This window comes from Macaca nemestrina, chromosome 9 (genome assembly GCF_043159975.1).
Source record: "Macaca nemestrina isolate mMacNem1 chromosome 9, mMacNem.hap1, whole genome shotgun sequence".
Classification (NCBI taxonomy): Eukaryota; Metazoa; Chordata; class Mammalia; order Primates; family Cercopithecidae; genus Macaca; species Macaca nemestrina.
In genome coordinates, this window is record NC_092133.1 from 39,070,661 (window position 1) to 39,080,952 (window position 10,292).

Sequence of the window (10,292 nt, forward strand, 5' to 3'; positions counted from 1 at the left end):
AAATATACTGTGAAATACTTACTCCTGTATTAGAACAGAATAGAAAATCCATAAATGAAGCCACATACCTATGGACGACAGATCTTTGGCAAAGTTGACAAAGATATACACTGTGGAAAGGATACCCTATTCAATAAATGGTGCTGGGAAAATAAACTTGCCATAAACAGAAGAATGAAATTGTGCCCCTAATTCTCGCTACATATCAAAATTTACTTAAGATGGATGAAAGAAAAATGTGAGACCTAAAACCACAAAAATCATAGGAGAAAACCTAGGAAAAATTCTGACATTGGCCTAGGCAAATAATTCATAACTAAGACCTCTAAAACAAATGCAAAATAGCCTGTGACAATTTTAACCTTGCCCAGTTTTTAATGGGGTTATTTGTTTTGTCTTATTGACTTCTTTGAGTTCCTTATAAATTCTGGATATTAGCTCTTTTCTGAATACATAGTTTGCAAATATTTTATCCTATTCTGTAGGTTGTCTGTTTACTCTGTTAATTATTTCCTTGCTGTGCAGAAGCTTTTTAGTTTAATTAAGCCCCGCTTGTCTTAAGATGTTTTTGCAAAAATAAGAATCTAGATGTAGATCTCACAGTATTCACAAAAGTTAACTGCAAATTGTTTATAGAACTAAATGTGAAACAAAAAAACCATAAAACTCTGAGAAGATAACATAGGAGAAAATATAGAAAACTTTGGCAATGGTTCTTCAAATACAACAACAAGCGCACAATCCATGAAAGAAACAATCAATAATCTGAACTTTGTTAAAACAAAAAAGTTTTACTCTGTAAAAGACATTATCAAGGAAAGGAGAAGTCCATCTAAAAGAGGAATAATAGTTCCAGAAGATACAAGAATATATCTTTATAAGAATAAAACACTGTCATCCAAAATACTCAAAGAACTCTTAAAGTTTAACAATAAAAAACTGGACACCCTTAATAGAAACATGGCAAAAGATTTAAACAGACACCCCACCCAAGAAGATAAACAGATGTCAAATAAGCATGAAAACTGTTCAACATTACACATAATTAGGGACCCGCAAATGAAGACAACAATGACATATACCTTTACAATAAGAACATCTAAGGCATTGATAAAACCAAATGTTGGCAAGGATTTGAAGCAATGGGAACTATTAGTTATTGATGGTATGAATGCAAAATGTTACAGACGCTCTGGAAGAGAGGTTGGTGGCTTCTCACAAAACTAAAATATGCTTACCATATGATCCAGAAGTTGTGCTCCTTGATATTTGCCAAATGAGTTGAAAACATATGTCCACACAAAACTTACACATGGACGTTTATAGTATCTTTACTGATTATTGCCAAAATTGGAAGCAACCAAGATACTCTTCACTAGATGAATAAACTGTGGTACATCAATGCAAGGGAATATTATTATATTACTATTTGGTGGTAAGAAGAAATGAGCTTTCAAGCCATGAGAAGACATAGAGAAACCTTCTGCGTATTAGTAAGTGAAGGAAACCTGTCTGAAAAGGCTACATACTGTGTGATTCCAACTATATAACAATCTCTTATAGTAAAGGCAAAACTATGGCAACACTAAAGTGAACTATGGTTCGCTTGTTACCAAGGACTTGCAGGGAAGGGAGAGAATAGGCAGAGCACAGAGGATTTTTCAGAGAGCAAATCTATTCTGTATGATGCTACGATGGTGGATATATAGCATTATACATTAGTCAAATTTATAGAATGTACAACACAAAGAGTAAACGCTATGTAAACTTTGAACTTTGATTGATGATTATGTCTTATTGTTGGTTCACTGACTGTAACTGATGAACCCCACTGATGGAGGTTGTTGATTGTGGGAAAGACTATTTGTAGGTGCTGCGAAGGGGTTTGTGGGAACTGTTGCTGGGAGGCTAAAATTGCTATAAAAATAAATTCTATTAATAAAAAAATCGTGTCTAATTCACCACTCTAACCAAGCTGAGGTTGGTGTCAATCTGTGACTGTGGAGGGCTTAATTAATGTTAATACACTCTTGATCATTTGGACTCAGGTGGGATTTCTATGAGATGGGGTATTTCACTGAACCACCAACAGGAAAACTGGGATTCTAATACAAAATCTTTTACTGGTGCATTGATAATGCTCTAACTCACTGAGTCACCAATTGCTCACTCCTGAAAAACAAAACAAAATTAAATTAGTAGATCTCAGAGATCCTAACTGTCTTTAAATTATCTACCTACCTTTTATTCTTAAAAAGAAGGGTCAAGGCAGGAGCCTCAGCTCAAGAGAAGAAACAAGGAGCAGAGCAAGGACAACTGTCTCTCACGGAATAAAATTATTGCTCTAAAGAGAGAAAGTGAACTTATTTTATCCAAATAAACTAGCTTATACCTATATCAGTGAGGCAGTAAATTACTGCTTCCCTTTGCCTAGATAAAGGACTCACCAGGACCTGGACTCACTCACCTTTTACAGGTTGTAAAACCAAACACGTCTGACCTACATTTTACTCAACTGGTGCTAGAATTGTTAACTAAATTAATGTTTATTTTGAAAGTCACTGATTAGATTAATCCACAAGTGTGGAATTTTAGTAAATCTTGGTGCACAATCAACAACCCCCATCAGTGGGGTTCATTAGTTACAGTCAGTAAACCAACAATAAGACATAATGATCAACCAAAGTTCAAAGTTTACATAGGGTTTACTCTTTGTGTTGTACATTCTATTAGTAACTGAATGTTTTGCTTAAAAGAAACGCAGCAAGATGCAGGGGTTATGGTTTCCAGCCCCAGCTTGGTCACTTGCATTCTGTGTGCCCTTAGCTAAAGTACTGAATCTCCATAGTCTAACTTTCTCCTCTCTAAACTGGGAATAATTTTACAGGGGGCAAAGATAATTGAGAGAATAAAAAGAGATGTGACGAGTGTGAAAATTCTCTGTAAATTTGTCATAATGTCTGTAGACATAATCGATAAAACATTGTATAACTAGGTCTTAATATTTTCCTAAAGAAAGAGCTGGAAATAACTGTACTGGTCAATTTAGAATAAAGGTAATCTTTTCAGAGCATGCCTTTGTACATACACTTTGTCATTAGTGATCTAGGAAAGTTCATAAATCCAGTTGAATTCAGATTTTCATGACCATTGACTATCAGTTCCCATTCAGGTCTGCACATTACAGTCGTTCTGTGCCCTGGGTCCATTCAATGATTTCCCTGTGTTCCATCTTCTATTGAATCCACAACTGTTGTTCTGTATATAATTTCTCTTCCTTGCTGTGTATGATTACATTCTATTATCTGTAACAATAACAGACCAAAAACAATAGAAGCAGCTATGTCTGGAGGTGACTGGGAGGAGGAGAAGCCATAGATTTTCAAGCCCGCTGCTATACATTATTTGAGATTGGCCCTTTCCTTAACAGTGCTGAACAATTTTCACTTGTGAGGTGATTCAGAGGGCAGAACTCTAATTTTTATTTCTTCTTTTGAGCATCTCTTGTCCTCTTATCCTTATAAACAAATAATGGACTTATATTTAATGTGAAGCCTGTTGCTTTCTGAACAGAGTCAAGGTGGTGTATTTTCAGAGTAACTAGTGTCTGGGGTTTGTTTGGTTTTTCTAAAATTGTTCTTGAGCCAGCTCTGGTGCAAGTGGTAATGCACCCCAATGGGCATCAGAAGATCTCTGCTCAAATCCCAGTTTTACCAGTGATGAGCTGTGTGGCACTGACAGGTGTCCTGTTCTCCCAGAGTTTCTTTCCCCATTTAAAAAATAAAAAATGATAATCTCTACATTCCAGTCTCTTTTAACGATGAATATACATAGATATATTATTTTATACATTTGATATATTTAATAATATAAATATGTATTTATGTTATTATTATGTAATAATGTATGTAACACTCCCCGCTAATTCAGTGTGTCTCTTTGACATGTAAACAATCACCTATTATTATAATAATGTAATAATAACATAAATATTATGTAATAACATAAATACAGATTTATGTATATTGTTTATATACAATTTAAATACATATATAATTTATTAGTTAATGCTTTGATATATGTGTGGTCATTCAACATGTATGAGTTATATTCAGTATTTCATGTTTAGGCAGCAGTATTTTAAGTGAACTATAATAAATATTTGAAAGGCTTTTGTTATCAAGGGCAAAGTCTCTTATTTTTTGATATAGCATTACAATGTACACTTTTTATACACGACATATAGAATACACTGATTTCCCTCAAAGTCATAAATTCCCAACTGTGTCATTAATTTGATAATATGGAATTTTGAGTATATTGGAACACAGAATCATTTACTTCAGTATTTCTCCATCATCACAGCACATTGGAACAACCAGGGACTTTTAATTACCAATACCTGGGCTCCAATCCAATATAATTAAACCAGAATCTCCTAGACGGGAACTGCAAAGAAGAAGTAGGACAAAAGAACATTTTTTCTCTATCCATGGGCCAGAGTCCACACAGAAAAAAAGTATAAATTGGACCTAGGTGATTGCTTACTTTACATGTCAAAGAGACACACACTGAATTAGCAGGGAGTGTTATAAAAGCCTTGGAGTGCAAGCTCTCAGCTGTCTTAGTAAGAAGAGAAGTCTTCAATGGATCCTTTTGTGGTCCTGGTGCTCTGTCTCTCCTTTGTGCTTCTCTTTTCACTCTGGAGACAGAGCTCTGGGAGAAGGAAACTCCCTCCTGGCCCCACTCCTCTTCCTATTATTGGAAATATGCTACAGATAGATGTTAAGGACATCTGCAAATCTTTCAGCAATGTAAGTATGCTTTATGTTCCTCCAGTCACTTGCAAAGGGTAAGTTATTTGACTGTTATTTTTAGAAAAAAATATATTCCTGGAAGCACACTATTACAATAGATCATTGTAAAGCAAAATACTCCCTCTGAACTTCTTTGATGTTTCTTTTGTCTTTCTAAGTCTGTCATTGTCAGAAATAGTAGAGTGTGTTGGTACATTTTGTGAATACACAGTCATTGGGGTCATTGTACGATAGAATCATTTAATACAATGTCAAAAGTTTGAAGTGCTGTTTCCCCTCTTTGTTTCAGAGTGTTTTGCTATGATTTTTGACTGAAGGTGAAGGTAAATGTGTGTGATTAGAAATTTCATCCAATAAGTCCTCTACCGGAGTAGTCATGTGTTTTATTCAGAGTGGTCATGAAAATCAAACTTCTCTGAAGATCGCTTTCATGGCTGATATGAAAGAAATATCTATGGGTTCAGGGCAAGCATAAGTGCATGAAAGAAAGAAGTAACCAGTCAGGGCCCAATTGGTGGTTAACAGAATTCTTCTGGATTCTGAACAAAGCCACTGTCTGTGGCCAAGATTGCTGGAGAATGGAAGAAATTCTTCTTCCAGGAGATGCTGAATGTCCTGATTCTAACTTTGTGGTGTTTCATCTTTCCATACTGGTAATATCAGTAGTTACAAACTGGATTGGGCATTAGAATTGCCTAGGGTGACACTGAAAATACAGATTTCTAGGGTTCATCACAGGACTGCTGAATCAGAATCCTCATGGTAAGAGCTTTACAGGTGACCCTGAAGTCCTTAGCTGGGTATTGGCCTCAAGGCAGACATGGGGGAGTGATAAATTGCTCAAGCATAAGCTTAAATTAGCAGAGGTTCAAGTTTGGAGCTTCTATATATTACCTGTGGGACTCTGAGAATGAATTTGGAATTCTCTGGCCTCAGTTTCTTCATTTTTAAAACAGGGCAAATGAATGTGCTCAATGTGTTGAAGTGAGGATGAACTGTGATTTGTGTACCAATTGCCTGGGTTATTGCATAGCACATCATAGGCCATCTATAAGTGGCTGCTATAACAATCACCATCACATTTATGTACAAAATTCAGAAATATCGAATCTACGTGTGGCAAATATAACATGAAAAAATACAATGAAAATATCAGTCTGAATCATACATAATATTTGGAGCAAATAACGACTTATTTTGCTGCTATTTGCATTTCCTTTCCCAGTTCTCAAAAGTCTATGGTCCTGTGTTCACCGTGTATTTTGGCATGAATCCTGTAGTGGTGTTGCATGGATATGAGGCAGTGAAGGAAGCCCTGATTGATAATGGAGAGGAGTTTTCTGGAAGAGGCATTTTGCCAATATCTCAAAGAACTACTAAGGGACTTGGTAGGTGTGCATATACCTGTGTCAGCTTTGGTAACTGGGGTGAGGAGGATGGAAAACAGACTCCTAAAAAGCTTCTCAGTAGAGCTTAGCCTATCTGCCTGGCTGCCAAGTGTTGCAGTGCTTTCTTCCTTGGTTGTGAATTCTCCTAGTTTCTGCCCTTTTTTTTTTTTTGTTAGGATTTTCCAGCAATGGAAAGAGATGGAAGGAGATCCGGCGTTTCTCCCTCACAACCTTGCGGAATTTTGGGATGGGGAAGAGGAGCATTGAGGACCGTGTTCAAGAGGAAGCTCGCTGCCTTGTGGAGGAGTTGAGAAAAACCAAGGGTGGGTGACTCTACTCTGCATCACTGACCTTAACAGTTAGCTGTCTTCACCAATGACATCCTTGGAAACATTTCAGGGGTGGCCAGATCTTCATTGTGCATCCTGGTTGTCAGCCCTCAGGTGGTGGAGGGAGGTTTGAAGCAGAGACAAGGGAGGTTTTGTGTACCTGTGCTTTAGCTGTATAAATGTGTTTGTTCATAGGGTGTAGGAATAAAAAGTCATTTAATCCAATTTTCTGCTCAATTTTGTTTCCCTGTTTTCAAATCAGAAATCATAAATAAGGGTCTTGAGTTCATTTTTGAAAAGAGTTAAAGAAAGTTTCCCCCCATAACATAAATCTGCATTGCCTCCACCAGAACATTTCACCAGAGAACACTTGGAAAGTAGACATGGTGGAAATGACCTCATCACACCCTATGGAACATGAACCAAGTGACATGTGCTTTCATTTGATTAGAGTTTTTTCATATGGTCAGACTCACATGTCTGGAAATTCCTTCCAGGTCCATGCCTACAGCTCTGGCCAGTAATGACACTATGCATGGTTTCACTTTCTTAGGTATATCTCAGTACAGTTTTCATCAGTTGTTATTTCTCAGGAAACACGGTACTATTTGAAAACTGTCAGGATTAATTATTTCTTGTTAACCACTACTTACTGTAACAATTTATATATTTTGAGTAAATATAATCTACAGTATAACTCAGCAAAATACACAAATACTAATCAGTAAATAATTTGTTTAACTAGATTTTAACTATTATGAAAAACTCTTTATCTTATCTTCCTTAAATGTAATTTGGCTATGTTTTCAGTTCTGTCATCTTTTTTCCCCTGTATTGGATCTTAGCTTTAAAATTTGTGCAAATCGTTTTTCTCCCACTGCCAGTTTACTCACCTATGAAGTGCTTGTTATAATCAATGTGATTATCAGCCGGGATAAAAAATTACCTTTTTAAATTCACTCTCTCGGGGCGGAGCAAGATGGCCGAATAGGAACAGCTCCAGTCTCCAACTCCCAGCGCGAGCGACACAGAAGACCGGTGATTTCTGCATTTTCAACTGAGGTACTGGGTTCATCTCACTGGGGAGTGCCGGATGATCGGTGCTGGTCAGCTGCTGCAGCCCGACCAGCCAGAGCTGAAGCAGGGCGAGGCATTGCCTCACCTGGGAAGTGCAAGGGGGAAGGGGATCCCTTTTCCTAGCCAGGGGAACGGAGACACACAACACCTGGAAAATCGGGTAACTCTCACCCCAATACTGCGCTTTAAGCAAACAGGCACACCAGGAGATCATATCCCACACCTGGCCGGGAGGGTCCCACACCCACGGACCCTCCCTCATTGCTAGCACAGCAGTCTGTGATCTACCGGCAAGGCAGCAGCGAGGCTGGGGGAGGGGCGCCCACCATTGCTGAGGCTTAAGTAGGTAAACAAAGCTGCTGGGAAGCTCCAACTGGGTGGAGCTCACAGCAGCTCAAGGAAACCTGCCTATCTCTGTAGACTCCACCTCTGGGGACAGGGCAATAACAAACACAGCCGAAACCTCTGCAGACGCAAACGACTCTGTCTGACAGCTTTGAAGAGAGCAGTGGATCTCCCAACACGGAGGTTGAGATCTGAGAAGGGACAGACTCCCTGCTCAAGTGGGTCCCTGACCCCTGAGTAGCCTAACTGGGAGACATCCCCCACTAGGGGCAGTCTGACACCCCACACCTCACAGGGCGGAGTACACCCCTGAGAGGAAGCTTCCAAAGCAAGAATCAGACAGGCACACTTGCTGTTCAGAAATATTCTATCTTCTGCAGCCTCTGCTGCTGATACCCAGGCAAACAGGGTCTGGAGTGGACCTCAAGCAATCTCCAACAGACCTACAGCTGAGGGTCCTGACTGTTAGAAGGAAAACTATCAAACAGGAAGAACACCTACACCAAAACCCCATCAGTACATCACCATCATCAAAGACCAGAGGCAGATAAAACCACAAAGATGGGGAAAAACCAGGGCAGAAAAGCTGGAAATTCAAAAAATAAGAGTGCATCTCCCCCGGCAAAGGAGCGCAGCTCATCGCCAGCAACGGATCAAAACTGGATGGAGAACGACTGTGACGAGATGAGAGAAGAAGGCTTCAGTCCATCAAATTTCTCAGAGCTAAAGGAGGAATTACGTACCCAGCGCAAAGAAACTAAAAATCTTGAAAAAAAAAGTGGAAGAATTGATGGCTAGAGTAATTAATGCAGAGAAGGTCATAAACGAAATGAAAGAGATGAAAACCATGACACGAGAAATACGTGACAAATGCACAAGCTTCAGTAACCGACTCGATCAACTGGAAGAAAGAGTATCAGTGATTGAGGATCAAATGAATGAAATGAAGCGAGAAGAGAAACCAAAAGAAAAAAGAAGAAAAAGAAATGAACAAAGCCTGCAAGAAGTATGGGATTATGTAAAAAGACCAAATCTACGTCTGATTGGGGTGCCTGAAAGTGAGGGGGAAAATGGAACCAAGTTGGAAAACACTCTTCAGGATATCATCCAGGAGAACTTCCCCAACCTAGTAGGGCAGGCCAACATTCAAATCCAGGAAATACAGAGAACGCCACAAAGATACTCCTCGAGAAGAGCAACTCCAAGACACATAATTGCCAGATTCACCAAAGTTGAAATGAAGGAAAAAATCTTAAGGGCAGCCAGAGAGAAAGGTCGGGTTACCCACAAAGGGAAGCCCATCAGACTAACAGCAGATCTCTCGGCAGAAACTCTCCAAGCCAGAAGAGAGTGGGGGCCAATATTCAACATTCTTAAAGAAAAGAATTTTCAACCCAGAATTTCATATCCAGCCAAACTAAGTTTCATAAGTGAAGGAGAAATAAAATCCTTTACAGATAAGCAAATGCTTAGAGATTTTGTCACCACTAGGCCTGCCTTACAAGAGACCCTGAAGGAAGCACTAAACATGGAAAGGAACAACCGGTACCAGCCATTGCAAAAACATGCCAAAATGTAAAGACCATCGAGGCTAGGAAGAAACTGCATCAACTAATGAACAAAATAACCAGTTAATATCATAATGGCAGGATCAAGTTCACACATAACAATCTTAACCTTAAATGTAAATGGACTAAATGCTCCAATGAAAAGACACAGACTGGCAAACTGGATAAAGAGTCAAGACACATCAGTCTGCTCACACGCAGAGACATACATAGGCTCAAAATAAAGGGATGGAGGAAGATTTACCAAGCAAATGGAGAACAAAAAAAAGCGGGGGTTGCAATACTAGTCTCTGATAAAACAGACTTTAAACCATCAAAGATCCAAAGAGACAAAGAAGGCCATTACATAATGGTAAAGGGATCAATTCAACAGGAAGAGCTAACTATCCTAAATATATATGCACCCAATACAGGAGCACCCAGATTCATAAAGCAAGTCCTTAGAGACTTACAAAGAGACTTAGACTCCCATACAATAATAATGGGAGACTTCAACACTCCACTGTCAACATTAGACAGATCAACGAGACAGAAAGTTAACAAGGATATCCAGGAATTGAACTCATCTCTGCAGCAAGCAGACCTAATAGACATCTATAGAACTCTCCACCCCAAATCAACAGAATATACATTGTTCTCAGCACCATATCATACTTACTCCAAAATCGACCACGTAATTGGAAGTAAAGCACTCCTCAGCAAATGTACAAGAACAGAAATTATAACAAACTGTCTCTCAGACCACAGTGCAATCAAACTAGAACTCAG

General features: G+C 38.8%; 1 protein-coding gene across 1 annotated transcript; it reads left to right on the forward strand.

Annotated features, from left to right (window-relative positions):
• The first annotated feature begins 4,549 nt into the window (after nt 1–4,549).
• Nucleotides 4,550–6,726, forward strand: LOC105479941 (cytochrome P450 2C20-like). The gene is made up of 3 exons (XM_011738300.3): nt 4,550–4,814; nt 6,043–6,205; nt 6,382–6,726. The coding sequence occupies exons 1-3, from the start codon at nt 4,647–4,649 to the stop codon at nt 6,534–6,536; spliced, it is 486 nt and encodes a 161-aa protein (XP_011736602.1). The 5' UTR covers nt 4,550–4,646; the 3' UTR covers nt 6,537–6,726.
• Nucleotides 6,727–10,292: the final 3,566 nt, after the last annotated feature.